At 38.9% G+C, this 19,617-nt stretch overlaps 1 protein-coding gene across 1 annotated transcript; it reads right to left on the bottom strand.

Annotated features, from left to right (window-relative positions):
* Positions 1-239: 239 nt before the first annotated feature.
* On the bottom strand, positions 240-2,153 carry LOC140136976 (craniofacial development protein 2-like). The gene is made up of 3 exons (XM_072158639.1): positions 2,071-2,153; positions 1,124-1,537; positions 240-249 (listed from the first exon to the last, which is right to left on the bottom strand). The coding sequence occupies exons 1-3, from the start codon at positions 2,151-2,153 to the stop codon at positions 240-242; spliced, it is 507 nt and encodes a 168-aa protein (XP_072014740.1).
* Positions 2,154-19,617: the final 17,464 nt, after the last annotated feature.

The following is a 19,617-nucleotide window of genomic DNA, read 5'->3' on the forward strand; positions in this document are numbered from 1 at the left end:
ATACTGCCATTAAAACAGCTGGAATAGGTGAAACAAGCAACAAGGAAATTTTATGAACATATTTGATCAAACAATAAAAGGAGTTATTTGTATTAAAAGCTTGAAAGTGTAATTTCCAGTAACTAAATAGTGCCACCAATTTTGTCATTAATAGATACATTTTATATCCGAAAAAGCTATAAAAATGCTATAAAAGTGAATAATTTTGTAAAAGAGAGGAAATTAAAGTTGAGAATGACTCAAAAGCATCTGTACACATTAGCATAATATCACATTTAGCTGTTTAAGCCTAAAATATGGTTGTACATGATGTTTTGTTTGAAATACTAATAAATGATCCCATCAAACAACCGTGTGCACAACTCAGAAGCTACATTATCAATGCCAGGTGACTTAGCATTTTCATTTGTTACATGTCAAGCTCAACTTCAGATCTTAATGGTGGAGGTTCTTCCTCACTGCTTCACACTGTACATACACCTTGTCATCTTGTGCCTCAAACAGCTGGGAACTATACTGAACCCATCGCCTTTTGATGTCTACACTTTCGGTAAGAGTGTTACCTTTCTCATCATTAATTTTATAACATCCATCCTGGGGGTCCACTTCTTAGTAAGTTCTTTGGCAATACCAAAAGCTATTTTTTGAGTCACCCTTACATCTTTCCATTTCCACACACTTCCTTTCGATGTAGTTTCTTTTGTCCTTCTTAACACTTTTGGAGACCTCTTTGTTTAAGCGTGCCCATTCTTCCTTTCCTCCATCTGCCTTTGCTCTCTTCCTGTCATCAGCTAGGTTTAAGGTCTGCTGAGAGATCCACGGCTGTTTCCGCTTCTTCTTTCTAGGGATGTACTTCTTTGCTGTGCTCTGGACTGCTTCTTTCATGTCTTCCCACAATTCATTTGGGGTCTGCTCCTCTTCATTAACTTTCAGTAACTCGTCAAACCTGTTCTTCACATCTACTGAATATTGAGTGGGAATGTTGTCAACATCATACCTGGTAGGTGGTGCATTGTCTCTCTTAGCTTTCAGTTTTAGTTTCACTTTGGCTCCAAGTAGCTGATGGTCACTACCACAGTCAGCGCCTGGTCGTGTCCTGACATTTTGGAGTGATGTTCTCCACCTCTGAATAACTCCACAGTCCTGAATAATTCCCTTTTGGCTACTGAGAATAAAGTCTATTTGGTTTCTGGTGTGTCCATCGGGGGTTTCCCATGTCCAATAGCGGGTTTTCTTTTTCTTGAAGAATGTGTTGCCTATAACCAGCTTATCCTGTGCTGCAAATTCCAGTAGCATTTCACCTCTTTTATTTCTCTGTCCATAACCAAATTTTCCTATGATGGCCTCTTCATCTGGTTGGCATTCTCCTACTTTGGCATTAAAATCGCCCATAACAGTGGTATACTTTCCTTTGTTGGCTTCTATTGCCTTACTCACGTCTTCATAGAATATTTCTACTATTAGTATCTCATCATCGTACTCGCTAGTGGGCGCATACACTTGGATGATGCTTATTTGGTCTTTTCCTGTCAAGTAGCTTCAAGTGAAGGTTCAGTGCAGCTACTCTGTTGGAGTAGCTTTTTATTTCTGTGACATAATCGGTAAGTTTTGGATGTACAAGAAATCCAATTCCTTTTGCTTCTGTGTCCTCTTCAGTTTTACCATGATTATACAACCACATTCCTCCCTGTATAGTAGTTCAACAATCCTCTGTCCTTCTCTCTTTCTGCTAATCCAATGATATCCCATTTGAATTCTTGTAGTTCATCCAACAGTGTTTCAAACACTTCCTCTGTTCTGAGAGTCCTTGTATTATAAGTACAAATGTTCAACTTTTGTCCAGCCATTTTCCCCTGCCTCAATCTTGAAGTTTCCGTTAGGCTTCATGACGCCATGTTGAGCGTTATGACTAGGCAATTTACAGCTTCTGCATGGTTGATAGCTGTGCCCATTCTGGCCATGGGCTCTACGGCCTCTAGTTTTGCTACTTTCCATAATCATGAAGGTTTTTTGCCATAATTCGACGCGCTAGCAGGGCGTGTTGTCGATTGAGGTTTCTGTCAGGGTTACCTCACGCTTATTCTCCTCCTATCTGTAGACAATCCTGGAGATTTAGGTTCGATGTTCTTGAGATGTCTTACAGCAAGCAACATCTGCAACCATCCAGACTGCTCCAACAGCCTTTCAGGTCACAGAATATTGCCCCCAGAGCCCCCGTCTGTTAACTTTGCCGCAAGGCAGAGCCATAACAGGCGATACGCGATTGACTTGCAATCTTCGAGAACGTGGGGGTTGGTAACTACAGAGTGGCGATTAGGAACAAGAGGGCTGATGGAATGCCTCCTGTGCCTACAACCATATAGTATAGTAAGAATAACAAAGCAAACAAAGGGTAAGTAGCATGCAGGAGAAAGGTAAGGGCATGCAGGGAGAAAGAGTGGGGTAGGTAGGGAGAGCAAAGCAAGGTAGCGGAATCTGCGGTTTACACACATCTGAAAGCCAACAAACACGGTGGACCTCGAGGACGCTCAAACTCTTCGACCGTGACTCACGGTGGTACGAACGATAAGCCATTTGGGTTAGAGCAGAACAATCGTCCCTCAACCGTGGTGGAGGACTCAGAAACAATTTCTCACATGCCTGGGACAGAACCATCAGAACTCTACCTCGCCATCATCGGGAGTCAAGGTGTTTAACATCACAACCCAGCTGAAGGTCAGTGGTTCTGGCCGCAACGCTGGTTGCTCCACATGCGCGTATTTTTTTTTTTTTTTTTTTGGGGGGCTTTGGGCGCCAGCCCCGGGTCAAAGTAGGGGCGGCAAAAACGAAGGGCGGCGGAAGAAGAAGGGCGGAAAAACAGGGGCGGCAAAAACAAAGGGGGCGGCAAAACGAATTAGCAAAGAAAAAAGGGCGCAAAAAATTGAAGAAGCCTAAAAATATATAAAAAATGGTTGCTTTTAGGGCGCTAGCGGCTAAAATCCTTTTCTTTTTTCTTTTTTTTTTTCTTTTTTTTTTTTTTTTGCTCTTCACTTTTCAAACGACCGTGAAAAAAATTGGGTCAACCTTTTCGGGCTGTTAAGGAAGGGGCGGCAAAATTGTTTCTTCTTCTTCAGCCCCCCGGGGTTGGGGCGGCCACGGTACGCCACTGCTCCAAGGTATGTTTATCTGGTTGACTACGAGTTAATCTTTCTCTCATAATTGATGTACCATCAACAAGAGTTGTAGACTCAAGTTATGCGACTTGGACTTGAGTTGCTATTTTTGTGACTTAATTGACTTGCAACTACTAGAGCTTACTAGCATTGATTTGCTACTTGACTTAGACTTGCAAAGAAATGACTTGTGACATGACTTGAACTTTCACAAAATGACTTGTTACCAGTGCAAGTCAGAAGCTAGTCCAGTGACCCCATTAACTTTCAAACATTCCATGACAGGTTGTGTAGTCCATAAATAATCAAAATCACGGGCAAATTGGTGTTACAAATATTAAAGATAGTTAATAGAGTTAAATAAATTGAAGCATCATGTAAGCTTGGTTTATTTTGCCATTTAGTTTCTTGCTCAAATGCTTGAATAGTTTCGGAATGATATTAGTGTGTTAGGGGCAAGGCTTTGTGTGGTCCAGCTCTGACAGCAGGTCATCAGATGTCAAAACTACTACACAAAGTTCATCAGGCAGTTGCATAAAACCATAGAAGTCTCGTCTGTCGAACTTCATGGAACGATCGGCCTTCATTATCAGGTGATGATGAGACTTCGACTGTTTGTGTTAAATCTGTAGTAGTCTGTGGTACACATGCTCTTGCAAAGCAATAATTGCCCTGTGCATCTAACAGCATCTTTCCTTGAGCTCAAAAAAACACCTTTAAAATTCACCTTCATTTTGGGCTCAAATACTCTGAAATTCACAATTGTTTGTGCGCTCTATGTGAATATATCCCAGTAAACCCGGAACAAAATATGCCCCCCCCTTAAATTTGAATGTTTCCGCTGCCACTGGGGTTAAGAGATGTTATGAATGGATACACGGTTGTTTGATGTATATAGAATTGGCTTCATTATTAACTAAATGCAAACTATAGATGGTGCTATTTATCCTAAATTATTTTTCTTTATTTGCAAGGGGTAGGTGATCGATACTGCCATTAAAACAGCTGGAATAGGGTAAACAATCAATAAGGAAATGTTATAAACTTATTTTATCAAACAATAAAAAGAATTATTTGTATTAAAAGCTTGAAAGAGTAATTTCCAGTAATTAAATAGCGCCACCAATTTTATCATTAATAGATAAATTTTATATCCGAAAAAGCTTTTAAAAAATGCTATAAACATGAGTGAATCATTTTGTAAAATAGGGGAAATTAAATTTGAGAATGACTCGAAAGCATCTGTATACATATCACTTTTAGCTGTGTAAGCCTAAAATATGGTTGTACATGATGTTTTGTTAGAAAAACTAATAAATGATCCCATCAAGCAACCGTGGATAAGGGTGTCAGAATTGGTTAAGGGATGATGTTAGGGTTAGTATATGGATGTGTAAGGGTATTACAATGGGTTAAGGTGTGTTATGGTGGGTCAAGGGGTGTCGGGTAGGTTTATGGGTGTCAGGATGGGTTAAGTGGTGTCACGGTGGGTGAAGTAATGTCACGGTGGGTTAAGGTGTTTATGGTGCAGTACAGGTGGTGGTGTAAGAGTGGGACGGAGGTATCACAGGCATTGGTATTTGTGTTTGCTCAAACAGAGCAGTGCCATTTAACCATTTATTTTATGATGGTGAAACATGTTGTTATATGAAACAAGTTTTAGCAATAGCTGTAGAAGTAGTTATACTATTGTTAAAGTAGTCATTTATTTATTGTATCATGAAACATATTGTATTGTTCTAGCAGTAGTTCTATACAGTCATGGACAAAAGTTTGGACTATTTTTATTTTTGTATCAAATGCAGATTTCAATCATATTATTAGGAACAGGTTTATTGTTCTAGAGAAGTGCTCAGTTGAATTTAATTGAAAGATACAAATGTCCTTTGATGTTTACATCACACAGTTTGTCAATTAAACAAAGAATTGCATGAGATAACAATGGAAGGATCACACAATCGCAACACTAGCGAACTTTATTGTTTAAACGAAATCTCTCACTGTGACAGATAAGTCTGTTGCTTGAGAAAACACATCTCAATATCTGGTGTGTCCACCCCTTGCCAGCTCAAGGTCATGTACGCGACGGTGACATTCCCTCGACCAGGGTTGCCCCCGGGAGGGGGGTGCCAAGGTTCCTTGTGGAATATCTGGCCAACAAGCAATGAGGATGTGTCTAAGTTCCTGCAGGGTGATTGGTTGGTTGTCCATGCTACCTAACCTGCGGGATACTTCTGCCCATAAGTTCTCTATAGGGTTCATATACGGGCTCAAAGCCAACCAGTCCAGGTGTTCTACATCTCATTTTCAAGAAATTCCTTCACGCGTAGGGCTCTGTAGTGGTGAGATTTCGACCTACTGTGAAATGCTCCCCATACTGTGATTCCACCACCATCTCCATAGCTCTAGGCAGGATACAATCCTCAAGCAGGGCTTGACCAACATGTCTTCGGACCTTAAATCGGCCATCTTGTAGGAATCGAGTCTCGTAACTGAAGATCACATTACGCCAGTGACCTACTGTCAAATTCCTATGTCTCTGTGACTGAAGCAAGCGTGCATGCCGATGTCTTTGCAGAAGTATCGGCTTTCTTATTGGTCGTCTCCCGTGTCGTCTTGCGCGAAAACATGCACTAATGTTCACATGGTTCCTGGTAACAGGCGCGTTTATGGACCTCAGTCATTCTGTTCGTAGCCGAGATGCAGGCTTCGTACGGCCATTGCGGCAAACTTGAGTCTCAGGAGAGATCGGTCTTCCCTGGCGGTTGTCATTTGGGGCCGACCAGACCTTCGTCTAGGTGTAGTAGTTCCGGTCTTTCGACGTCTCTTCAATTTTTTAGAAATTGAACCTTATGTAATTCCTAAATCGGCACCAATATCCTTCTGTTTGTAGCCACGATTACGTAAGTCAATGACGTGGGCGTATATATTTGCGCTCAACTCGCACCTCGTGATCAGAAATATCGCACTTGCAACAAAGTAAACCTGGTTTAATAAATGCGAAAAAGATGCCGATGGTTCATTGGTAAGGCCCCAGGTAAGGCATAAGAAGCCATTGTACTGCATTACGTATTGTGCATGTTGTGTGATATGGAATGGTACCTAAGACATTGCCAGACACTCGTGATCCATTTTGCATGGCTGACGTGTCATTGATGGTAAGATATCTGCACTTAGAAACAGGGCTATGCAAAAATTCCAAACTTTTGTCCATGACTGTAGATAACTGAAAATAATTCAGTTATGCAATTATATTTTTTCTATATAATTATATAGAAATGATTTATATAGAACCAAGTAATTCAAACAATTATTGTACAAACAACATTAGGCATAAAAATATGTTTGATTGGCATAACAATATATAAAAAATATAGGGTAGGTAGGTAGGGACTTTTACACACGCTTTTTGAGCTGTAAAATGCGTTTGATAAAGGCCTTATAATATTTTTCTTTGTTTTAAATTTAATGCCCACTCACCCTTGAATTATTTTGCCCACACAGTAAATTCAACCTACCCATGCTCAAAATGCCCACTTAGTAAATTAATTTACCTAAAAAATTGGGTACCATTTATTGCCATATAAAAATAATATTATCCCGATATCATACACTATCATATGACATCTCCTGAAATTGCGGTTTGAGAGTGATGTAAGTTTTCATAAGATTTGCCAATTTTATTTGATGAAAGTTCCGTTACAACTTTGAGCAAGAATAAATCGGGGGATACTTGTTCCCCAGAAAGACCCCCCCTTTATATCTCTACAGACTCCCTTTCTGGATCTGGATCTGAACGTTATCCTCTGAATAAACGGGTACATGTACCCGCATCGCATCAGAGTTGGTACAAACCAATGACCTAATACTGGATTTGGCGAAATTTAATTGACGTAGTCCCTAATGGCGGTCTTGAAGTTTCCGTATAGTCTGGTACATGTATGTCTAATTATGTCGTGGGGTAGTCCGTTCCAGTGGGGAATTGTCCATGGAAAAAAGCTATTTGCGTAGGTTGCTGAGTTGACTCTAATTTGCATGTATGAAGATGGGTGGTGTCGTCTGGTCATTCGTGTTGGTCGGGTGAGGTGGTCATGCCAGTCTATGTCGACGAGATTGTGTGTAATTCTGTACATCAGGCTAATCTGGTAATAAGGCGACAGGTATCTAAACTTGGCCATTCAAGTTGGTTGAGCAGTTGCGTAACACTTGCTTCTCTGGAGTAGTTGTTGTAGCATGACCTAGCAGCTGACCTCTGTATCATGTCTAGCTGGTGTCTCTCTTCAAGCTTCTTCATTTTGTAGAAGGGATCCAAGCTGCCGACCCATAAGTCAATTTGGTGCATTAATGTTCAAAGCAGAAATAATGTACGAACAGACTTGAGAGTAGGGTTTTGTAACATATAGTAAGTGTGACTTGTGGTGACAACATTTGCTTGATACGGGTGTGGATAATGTGCGAGTTGCGAGTGCGAGTTGCAAGTTTGAGTTGCGAGTTGAAATTTGCGAATTGTCAAAGAAAGTTGCGAGTTGTTTGTGAGTTGCGAGTTGACATTTGCGATGATGGAAGTAGCACTATTACGTTTCATGGTGGCAATGAAGGTCTAGTTCCAATAGGGAGTGAAATAGGGGGTAAAACAATTTCTATATATTTTTACAATTTTACAATTAACAACTCGCAACTGGTAACTCACAACTAGCAAATTTCAACCCGCAACTCGTAAATTTCAACTCGCAAAATACCAACTCGCAACTGCCCTTGACAGCTTACAAATTTCAACTCATAAGTCGCAGATTTCAACTCGCATCTCGTAGCGCACAACACAACTCACACTCGGAAGTCGCAAAATACCTTGTCTAAAATGAAATCAAAGTTCTGTTCATGCATGTTTACGTTAATGGTCGAATGCTCAACTATAATATCTGTTCAGTACAATCATGTCAGGTGGCATGTCAATATCTCCGACAACAGATAGGCCTTAGTTTTATTCCACAAAGCGTAATAAATGTAAACCTGTATTTTAGCTAGACATCTCCTGAAATTGCGGTTTGAGAGTGATGTAAGTTTTCATAAGATTTGCCAATTTTATTTGATGAAAGTTCCGTTACAACTTTGAGCATGAATAAATCGGGGGATACTTGTTCCCCGGAAAGACCCCCTTATATCTCTACAGACTCCCTTTCTGGATCTGGATCTGAACGTTATCCTCTGAATAAACGGGTACATGTACCCGCATCGCACCAGAGTTGGTACAAACCAATGACCTTAAAGACTGGATTTGGCGAAATTTAATTGACGTAGTCCCTAATGGCGGTCTTGAAGTTTCCGTAGTCTGGTACATGTATGTCTAATATGTCGTGGGGTAGTCCGTTCCAGTGTGGAATTGTCCATGGAAAAAAGCTATTTGCGTAGGTTGCTGAGTTGACTCTAATTTGCATGTATGAAGATGGGTGGTGTCGTCTGGTCATTCGTGTTGGTCGGGTGAGGTTGTCATGCCAGTCTATGTCGACGAGATTGTGTGTAATTCTGTACATCAGGCTAATCTGGTAATAAGGCGACAGGTATCTAAACTTGGCCATTCAAGTTGGTTGAGCATCTGCGTAACACTTGCTTCTCTGGAGTAGTTGTTGTAGCACAACCTAGCAGCTGACCTCTGTATCATGTCTAGCTGGTGTCTCTCTTCAAGCTTCTTCATTTTGTAGAAGGGATCCAAGCTGCCGACCCATAAGTCAATTTGGTGCATTAATGTTCAAAGCAGAAATAATGTACGAACAGACTTGAGAGTAGGGTTTTGTAACCTATAGTAAGTGTGACTTGTGGTGACAACATTTGTTTGATACGGGTGTGGATAATGTGCGAGTTGCGAGTGCGAGTTGCAATTAGTTTGAGTTGCGAGTTGAAATTTGCGAATTGTCAAAGAAAGTTGCGAGTTGTTTGTGAGTTGCGAGTTGACATTTGCGATGATGGAAGTAGCACTGTTACGTTTCATGGTGGCACTGAAGGTCTAGTTCCAATAGGGAGTGAAATAGGGGGTAAAACAATTTCTATATATTTTTACAATTTTACAATTAACAACTCGCAACTGGTAACTCACAACTAGCAAATTTCAACCCGCAACTCGTAAATTTCAACTCGCAAAATACCAACTCGCAACTGCCCTTGACAGCTTACAAATTTCAACTCATAAGTCGCAGATTTCAACTCGCATCTCGTAGCTCACAACACAACTCACACTCGGAAGTCGCAAAATATCTTGTCTAAAATGAAATCAAAGTTCTGTTCATGCATGTTTACGTTAATGGTCGAATGCTCAACTATAATATCTGTTCAGTACAAGCATGTCAGGTGGCATGTCAATATCTCCGACAACAGATAGGCCTTAGTTTTATTCCACAAAGCGTAATAAATGTAAACCTGTATTAGCTAGAGTTATCTCGAGCTAGGTTGACCCAAAATTGTTGAATACAGTGTTGGGGTCAGGTGCTAGTTCGTATCAGTTGTTTGAAATCAATCGATAGTAAAAAGCATGTAGGGGCATACGGACAATATCTGTTAACGGCAAGCTACGAGGGAGATGTAGTATTATCTTCGCCATATCATAGAAAATGTGGTCAAATTGTTGCCAATATTTAAATGAAGATCGACCATTTTGAGCACCCAGAATATAGACCTACGACGGATTTTGTACATACTACATGAGACGTTTTAGGTAAGCACATGTAAGATAGTAAAATGTAAACCTGTATTTTAGCTAGAGTATCTCGAGCTAGAAATAACATAAAAAAGCGCGACAACAGCGCGATATCATGCAATAGTCCATTTGCATTTTTCAGTTTTAGTTTTTTATTTCTTATATATTTATTTTCTTTCTTTTTTTTATTACCGTAAGGGACCGTTCACAAACACTTGTTAGGGAGGCCTGATGCAAAAAAAATTCATCGCGAAAATTCAGACCCCCCTTTTTGACATGAAAATTATGGGTCAACCCCATACAAAAGCATATAAACTCAATTTTTCCATGAAAATTTGTGGTCATTTTTTCAGGGCCCCCGGCCCCTTAGGAGGGTCAAAAATATTCAGGGCTCCCCTTTTTGCATCAGCCCCCCAACAAGTGTTTGTGAACGGTCCCTTATTTCTACACGTAACAGTTGTTTGAAATGATCTGTGTTGTCAAGACTACAGCATCATTTAAACAAAATTAATGGTCAACATCTGTTGCGTGTTATTGTCAAAAAGCACGCACGTAGATATTGAGTCGGATCTTTTAACAAATTGTAACAGTTTATCACATTAACATTGCTGTATTAAAAACCTCGCGTCGAGGTTTTGCCAAGTTAAAAAAAATAACGGTTACTTAATGAAATAACGGTTAGTTCATGAAAAAGAAGAAGTGAAATTTAGCAAAACGCGACGAGGTTTATTTACCCGTAAGAGAGCTCTATTGTTCCGCTATTGTATCCGCTATTGTATCCACTATTGTATTCTATTCATAAAAGCTACTGCAAGAATCGCGGCAATCCCTGATATCGCTGGTGTCTACCGCCGGCGTTTCGTATTTATTAACATTCAAAATGATCCGATACTCTTACATTTATAGACTTATTCCCGCTTTTTATATAATATTCAGAAATTGCAATTATGAAAACTACAAACTTTGAAAGTGAAAATATATTACCATCGAAAATATATCATACTTAAATTCTATAGAATCTATAGAGGCATTGCATGTGACGTATCATCCCGTGAATATGGCAGACTACTCAAATGCATTCAACAAAAGCATGATTGCAATCTACCGTGACAGTTCGTCTCACACACATAACCCTGCACTACGATCAAATAGGTTGATGACAACATTTGATTGAATGGACTGTACTCCGCCATAACTACGGTGAAGGACACCGGTTCAAATTCTTTGTTTGGAGCCAATCAATAATTTCATGCAGGGCCTCTATTCAGCATCGAAGTGGTTACGTAATTCTCTTGGTTACCGGATCACGCTACTTTGGTATGCCTTCGAGTGCCATATACTTTATGTGGTGATCATTTCGATCGTGGTTCATTACTCTACCGCGTGATCCCGTTGACATAGTAACATTACGTAACTTCGATACTGAATAGATACCCAACCCAGAAGTGCCCATTTATTTTCTAATTTTTTTGTAATCGCGCCCAAATATCCCCGCAAATATCTTATACACGGTTTTATTGATTAATTTTGGGCATTTCAAAAGTTAAAAGTCGTCAAAAATGGCAACATCCATTGATAGCAATGGTTGAGTAAACATGGTCTAAACACTAGATAAAAAGACAGCTTTGTACTACAGAGAAGATGTGAGGAAAAGGAGATAGATCCAGCTATCCTCAAACAAAATATGTGTGCTGCCGCTCATTCAAAAGTAATCACGCTATTCAGGTTTAACAATAAAATACAATAAAGGGGTTCGAACCCATGATGGGTGTGATACACAACTTGCTGCTTAATAGTTTAAGGGAAAGGTCAGTGTCTGTATATCATCATACTATGCATACCATGCATGCAGACCCTAACATCCAGTTATATTTCAAATAAAATATGACCGAAGTTCCATGGCAAATTATAATTTCTGACGCTTGTTGACTCTTTCAACCTCTACGATTTATGATACAGACTATTTTCAATTATCAAAATATCTTTATTAGGTTTGCAGAAATGAAAGGAAAATACATACAACAATAAAATAAACATGATCAACAATCATCCCTTTTCTAACAAAATCCGAAAACACTCTCCCTAAATAATTATAATTCGAAATAATAACACCTATTCATTAATCATTATAAACCTCTCGCAAACTGGAATGTGTATGTGGTGAATTGTAATTCTAATAACCGATATATGGAAACAAACAGGTACTATGATATTATTCAAAATCAAGAATAATATCAAACAAATCCCCCTACTCGAACAGTACACTTAATTTAGGCCCGGGATTTAGGCCTGCATTATGATTATAGACCTAAGGTAAAAATACTTGAAGAGATAACAAGAAACCTTTCGTGCTTGGCCACTGTAGTGCTTGGCTGATCCTTGCTGGATGAAGGTCAATATTGATCTATTATGTGAGTGAAATCAAACACCGTGTCCTCGTTGCTACTCACATGTAATCGAAGGTCGTAAAAATTAATCCGATAACAATAGAGGGTATTCATTACTACATCATTGATGTGGTTGCTCAATGCTCATGCATAAAATTCTTCCACATAGGCTGTTTAGCTTAATCATGTTAATCGGGAAGTGACCTCTTGAAATGATATCATCACACTGATCAGAATGATCTTTATGTTATTACAGTGCGGCCCACATAAAATGTTCAACACAAAGTGAACGATGTTATAACTTGGAGGGCTAACAAACCAACACCGCCAAATTCGACTGACGTGTGTACAACGTGAGAAGCTATGAGGAAATGGAACACTCGTTGTCTTATAATGCATGTGTTTATGGTTCGGATAGCGGTTACTTAGCAGCTCTCGTTCCGCTTGGGTTTATTGAATACACTCTATATATAGTCATCAATATGTCGTTTCAGTCCCTGGCTGAACTATAGGGTTCAGCTATTATTTTTTTAAATAATTCTTTTACCCCCATGCAGCTGATTGGGGTGGTTACGGGTCGTTTAAAAACCACTAACCGCGAAATGAGGATATCGAACATAGGCCCCCGCAGGGCTACAAAAAACTGCTAACCGTGAAATATGGATATCCAACTAGTTTGCCCTCGAAGCTGTAAAAACCACTCATCGCGAAATATGGATATCCAACTTGTTTGCCCTGCAGGGTTACAAAGAACCACAAACCGCGAAATATGGATATCCAACAAGTTTGCCCCGCTGGGCTACAAAGAACTGCTAACCGCGAAATATGAATATCCAACTAGTTTGCCCCTCGAAGCTTCAAAAAATCACTCATCGCGAAATATGGATATCCAACTAGTTTTCCCCGCAGGGCTACAAATAACCATTAACCGCGAAATATGGATATCCAACTACTTCGCCTCGCATGGCTACAAAGAACCACTTACCGCGCAATATCTTTTTACCTCAAAAAAAGAATTAATATCTACCAAAACGTAAAAAGGGGCCAAGTTTAAAAAATATTTCCTGTGTGGCTTTTCACCCTTTTTAAAACTTGGTCCCATTTATGAAAGTTTCTAAAGACCCATACGAAGTCATCTTTAGGCTACTTGTTTGTTTTCTTAGTTCTCAGTGTTCATTTTGTAGAGTAAATGTTCGTGCTTGATTGAAGTTTTTCCGTAAAGACGTTATAATGTATTTTGATTTAAGCAAAAGTAGCAAATACTCACTTTGTTAAATTCTTCATCGTCTTGTGCGATCCTGCGCCTTATGTACAGATGTAGGGCCTATAATATGTAACAGGTTGACAGACAGTCAATTTGCTAAGTATATATAATACTCTACTACTCTTTATGAACACGCAATATAATGAAACATAAACCTTCAAATGTTTTTGATAATACATAGCCTACGTCATATTGCACCGCTTTCGAACAGTCTTAAACCTAATTGTTGCATGTAGAATTAGGACTCATTCTTCATGTTATTACGGTACCACTTTACTGAATGGGACCAAGTTTTAAAAAGGGTGAAAAGCCACACACGAAAGATTTTTAAACTTGGCCCCTTTTACGTTTGAAACGTGTTTTGGTAGATAGGATTGTTCAGTATGAAAGGAGTTCAATATCAAGCGACTCTTGTTATTTTAGTTGCGTGTGCCGACCTGCTCTGCAAATTAAAAAATACACCGGGAATTAACGCGAACTCGTAGACACACGTATTCTTATACAAGCAGGCAAGTTCATGTAAGCTAGCCTGGTGGAAGTAGAATGTAGTAGAAGTCACCAGATCCAGCATTAATTATGAATATATATATAGTACGTTACCGACTGATTTGTAGATAAGTAATCGATTCATATCTATCAGAAATAACCTAAATATCATAGGCGTAGATCCCTGGGGCATGGCCCCAATATTTTGCCAGGGGGTGGTCCATACACTCATCCCCCCATGTGGACGCCTGTATGTGAGTTTCTGACCAAAATAACCTCATATTTTACCATTTTAGCCCCAAAAGTGCCAAATCGGGCGAATTTATTCCACTTTTGTAATGATTTCAACCATATTTTACTAGTTTTGCTTCAATATGGCAAAATTTTTCGTGCGCTTCGCGCGCATTTGTACCACAGACTTATTTTGTCGCCAAAAGGTGCTGGATTCACATTACTTCAAGAAAAAATTTCCAACCCCATCCCCCCAATGTCAACAGGAAATCTACGCCACTGTTAAATATGTGGAACTTGTGAATATTCTGAGGGTGTTGCCGGATGTCAATAGCATGGCCATAGATGAACTCCTGGATGGGGCAGCTTTAATTAGCATGAGGCCGCATTGATATGTAAATAGCGTATTGTTATTTAAATTTGCGCCCAGACGTATTGAGGGCGACAGTCATGTTATCCAGACGGAGAATGGCTGCATATGCCGGGCATGTCAATTTGCTGAGTGAAGGCTGATAATTACCTTTCTGTATAGGTAATAAGCTAGTATATTTCGTGTACCAGTTGGTTATAACAAAAAAATTAGTATCATATTAAATATATTAAATGTATAAACTTTGAAATTTACATGAATTTGAAGAGCAGAGCTTCGAAATGTAGCTAAGTCAGGTGATGTGAAATTCTGCTGCGTGACCCCCTCTGCGTGGTAGAATTATATTCATAAAATATTGAATTTAACAGATATCGTGGGTAGCCAACCACGATTCATCAGCATTTAAAATATATGTTAATTAACAAAGATAAATAATAAAGAGTACAAATGGCAATTAACTAGTAAACAAGCCTGAAATCTTAAAATGTTGCCACGTGATTTCCCGAACACATGATATGTTAACATGTGACCACTATTCAGATTTACCGTAAATATTTGGAGTATGCTTGCACATCATGCACATACACTGTGCATTTCTTTACTTCCGTATAAAATCAATAATTCATGCTGGGAGCCAAGTAACATTGTCTGCTCAGAGCAGATTGGTAATTTATTTTACTTGAGAGCATAATAGAAATACATAAAAACGAATAAGGCGCCATGATGGAAGGTCAGGTCGGGTATCAAAGGTTATTCATAACTTAAATACTACTTGTATTTCCCACCTTGCCTCTGTCACATGTTTCCTTCATATTATTGACAGCAAGTCCTAATTTTGACTTTGCTATTGCAAAATGTCATTTCATATCAAATTAGTAGACTTTCTTTGAAAAAACATATCACTGGTGCCTGATGGGAATACCCGTCCGCCATTTCATTAAACTGGATCGTTTTCGCCTGTTTTGCGCCCAGATGTATTGGGGCGCGCTATACTCTCATTGAACAGGCAAAGTTCACAAAACTAACAACGTTGTTATTTGCCAAACTCAATTAACATGATCCAAGGGGTCGAACACGAATTATTCATAACGAGCTATAACGGATCGATAACTGGCCTCACTTTCTAGCTAGTAAACCAGCTGAATTTTTCATAGATTTTGCGTTGCTAATAGAACAACCGTGAATTTAGTGTCACCCCCTTGGCATGGCTCAGAAGCTTGGACGCACAAGAAAAGAGATGAAAGGAGATTGCTGGTCTTAGAAATATCTTGTTTACGAAATTACGATGGACAAGAGAAGAGATAGACTGAGGAACACATCAATCAGGGAGGCAACAAATAGGCACTTCACAATCCTAGACAAAATCAAAGCCAAACGACTCTTCTACTAGCTTCTACATGTACTTTGGACACATCGTACGAATCCCATAGGATAGATATTCTAGTATGTCTTAAGGTAGAATACCAGGACACAGGCCAAGAGGTAGATCCCCCAAAAGCTGGCTTGACAACATAAAAATCGAGCATAGACCAGGTTAAAAATGAGCTAGGTACCATACAAAAGGAGAAATGTTCACATAGTGTTTCTGGACCAGTTTTTCATGGGGAACAAGAATATATGAGGTAAAAAGCCTGTATCCTCCTGTGAGGACTTTTTTTAACATGTTTAATGGCTGCCAAAATCCAATGAAAAGCAACTATACGGTTAAAATAATCCCATAAAAGATATAATTGACTAGATTTTGGATAATTATTGATGAAAGTAATGTATTTAACAAGTCAAGGTATTAATAGGAAGTTATCAGAAGGTCACAGTTGAGGGCGATTTTCAAAATGGCCGCCAAAATCCGCAATGAAAAGCATATATATTATATGGTTAAATTAGTCACTTATGAGGAATAATTAACCATATTTTGGTTTATTATTGATGGCAGTAATGTAAAGCTAAGTCAAGATATTACTAGGAAGGTACCAGGAGGTCACAGTTGAAGGCGCTTTTCAAAATGGCCACCAAAAAGAATGGTATGATATCAGCCACAAAGCCTCAGATAATGTTACTTAAAAGTGTTACTTGAAAAAATGTAATAGTTGTCTTTGATAAAAGAATGTAATCACTGCACTGTGTTTCAGTGTGCTTTAGCGAGCTACTTAGTCAAGATGACCACTGAAATGGCCACCACAAATGGCAACATATTAACTACATACTTGTTGTCGTTTTCGGTTGTACTGAATTCTTTCGTTGTGTGTTAATCTTCTGGATCACTCACACCCCTTCAGAACATTATTCTTCATTATCTACAATCTCGGAAAAAGTTCTTGAAACAGTTGGCACGCTCTGCCGAAATTTTGTGGGGAATTTCTTATGATCATGGAAATAACGTATATTGTCTGTGGGAACAAACATGATATCTACACCAATGATTTCTTTTCCACCAAAATTTGCCCCAAAATAGTGTAAAATATATTTTTTTTATCACAATAAAGCCCTTTTCATCTCGATCATGAGCAAAAAATAGTGTAATACAATTTTTTGCGCGCTACATGTGCACATCGTCACCAATAGAGCCTTTATGAAAGCTCGAAGACATGTACAGTCTCTCTAAAAAACAAAACCGGTATTATATATTCTATGATGCAACTGCATTTTTTTTCGTCTGTGCCCCAACATTTTTATTTTGCCCCTCCTGACCAAGAAAGCTGGCTACGCCCCTGGCTGTGTGGCAAGTAACAAACATCATCGCTAGCTGGTCAAGAGCAAACTCTTTCAACGATCCTGAAAAGACTAGAAACACAGTCACCAGGAGAGGCAACCACTATAATTAAAGACAGAGATAAAAACAATTTATCGCGTCTGATGTCACTGTCAATTACGATCCTTGATTGGTTTACACAGGTTAATCAGCGCGTAAAAGGAAGACCGATCTATCTGGTGCTGATCGGAGAAAAGGAATAGCAGCAAATGGCGAAAAATTCCGTACTTTTACAAGGCAAAAAGCAGCTTTTCTAGGCATTGTGGACATGGTGCTTTCACCAAAGAAAGTTTCCTACTATAAAGAACTAACTTTTGAGATGGTTTGCATGTCGAAAGGTGCAAAATTAACAATAAGGCGCCCGGTTATAAATCCGCGTTCAGCAAGTCATCATCACGACACTTGTAAACAAACCGTGCTCGAGTTTGATTGACAGGTGACGTCAGACGCGATAAATTGTCTTTATCTTTGTCTTTCATTATACCAGTAGAGCCAACTGACATTGCATTATGCTGTTGACTCGATGGCTTTAGTCAGGACATTTACATCTACCCTGTAACGTATGACGATCTTGCCGTAAACATTTTTGCTAGTTATATCCCCAAAATAAGCTAAGGTACAGGTACAAGAAAATTAAACATTGTTGCATTCTTACTTGTCTATTAAGAAGAGCAAGATCAGTGGAATGCTGCTTGCAAAAGCAATTGATTGTTGTAAAATACGAAAGTGACAGAGAAAATTATTGAAATATTTAGCCTTAACTTATATTAAAGGAATATAATTATCTGTACTTGTTTCACGGTCATTGGTTTTAGGAACAATAACACAAAATGACCTGACTTAGCCTGTTCAATTTTGCATAAATAGGAACAAACTTTTGAAATATTTTTTCAGTTCTATTATTCTATTCTACTGAATCACCTTCCAAATACCGTCGGTGTCACCAATAGTTGCCTTTCCATCTTTTATTAAGTTTTAAAAAATTACCCCCATGCAAACGTACGCTTCAAACTTTTGTCCGTATTCAGTTCCTGCCCTGTCCTGTTATTGTTTTCACGGTCATTGGTTTTAGGAACAACACGAAAAGACCCACGATATATTACCCTGAAATTCGTTATACACATGATCTTAGCCTGTTCAATTTTGTACAAATGAATATATGCAGGGAATTGTTCAGATTTGGTATAAATTTTCAACATGCTCCAATATATTATATGACACTTAACAATTAAAAAAAAAAAAAAAAAAAGGGGGGGCTGGGGTATGAAGGTTTAGACAGTACTTTTTGTGGGACATGAGAGCACATCAGACATATCGAATTGCATTCTGAATACGAAGAATGTCTTGATATCAAATAATTTTGATTTTTTTTTTTAATTCGTGATATACACATTTTATGTCATATGATTAAAAATTGATATTTAACAGTCCTCGAAGTAAACTTTATAAATCTAATGATATGTACTTAAAGTGTATGTAGCTGGGATGAAAAGCCGACGATCAATTGCAAATTTTGACCTTTCGTATTGTATACCGTTTTGAGACAGCATGCAATAGGTTTTCTGTACACCAATACCCACAATGAATACTGACAGTCGGATATACCCAGCAAACACAAAACGTTTTCGACATCATTCGCAATAGGTTATAAAAGAAAACGTTTAAATGTCGGGTTATATAAAGGGTACATTAATGGTATAAAACGTTTTCATAACTGACATTAAATAACATTTGTTGGTAATTTACTGCACAGCAAACACAAATGTTTTACAGAAAACATTTAAATGTCGGGTTATATAAAGGGTATCATCATCATCAGTCGGCTGCGGAGCAGGCGACTACAAGCTTTCTCCAATTAATGCGATCTTGGGCAAGCGAAACAATTTTGTTTGGCTGCAGCATCCCTTCAGTATCTCCCAGGAGGTGCCGGACATACTGTAAGTACAGTGTGCGCGGCTGGCCAGGTTTCCTCTTCCCATGTGGTGGAATATAAAGCGCATATTCTTTCACAGGCTCGCCATCTTCAAGACGCAGTATATGGCCGAGAAATTTGAGTTGATGAATCTTGACTCTGGCAACCAGTGGAGTGGTGTTGGTCAGGTTGTAGATGTTTCATTTGGAATCCGATCCACACGCTTGATGTTTAATATAACTCTGTAGCAAGATGTTGCAAATGCATTGATCTTGTTTTCCATGTCCTTGGTAATTACCCATGACTCGCACCCGTACAGAAAGACAGTAACACACGTTGTCTGAAACAGCTTGATTTTTGTTTCGATTGGCAGGGACG

Source organism: Amphiura filiformis, chromosome 17, assembly GCF_039555335.1.
Source record: "Amphiura filiformis chromosome 17, Afil_fr2py, whole genome shotgun sequence".
Lineage (NCBI taxonomy): Eukaryota > Metazoa > Echinodermata > Ophiuroidea > Amphilepidida > Amphiuridae > Amphiura > Amphiura filiformis.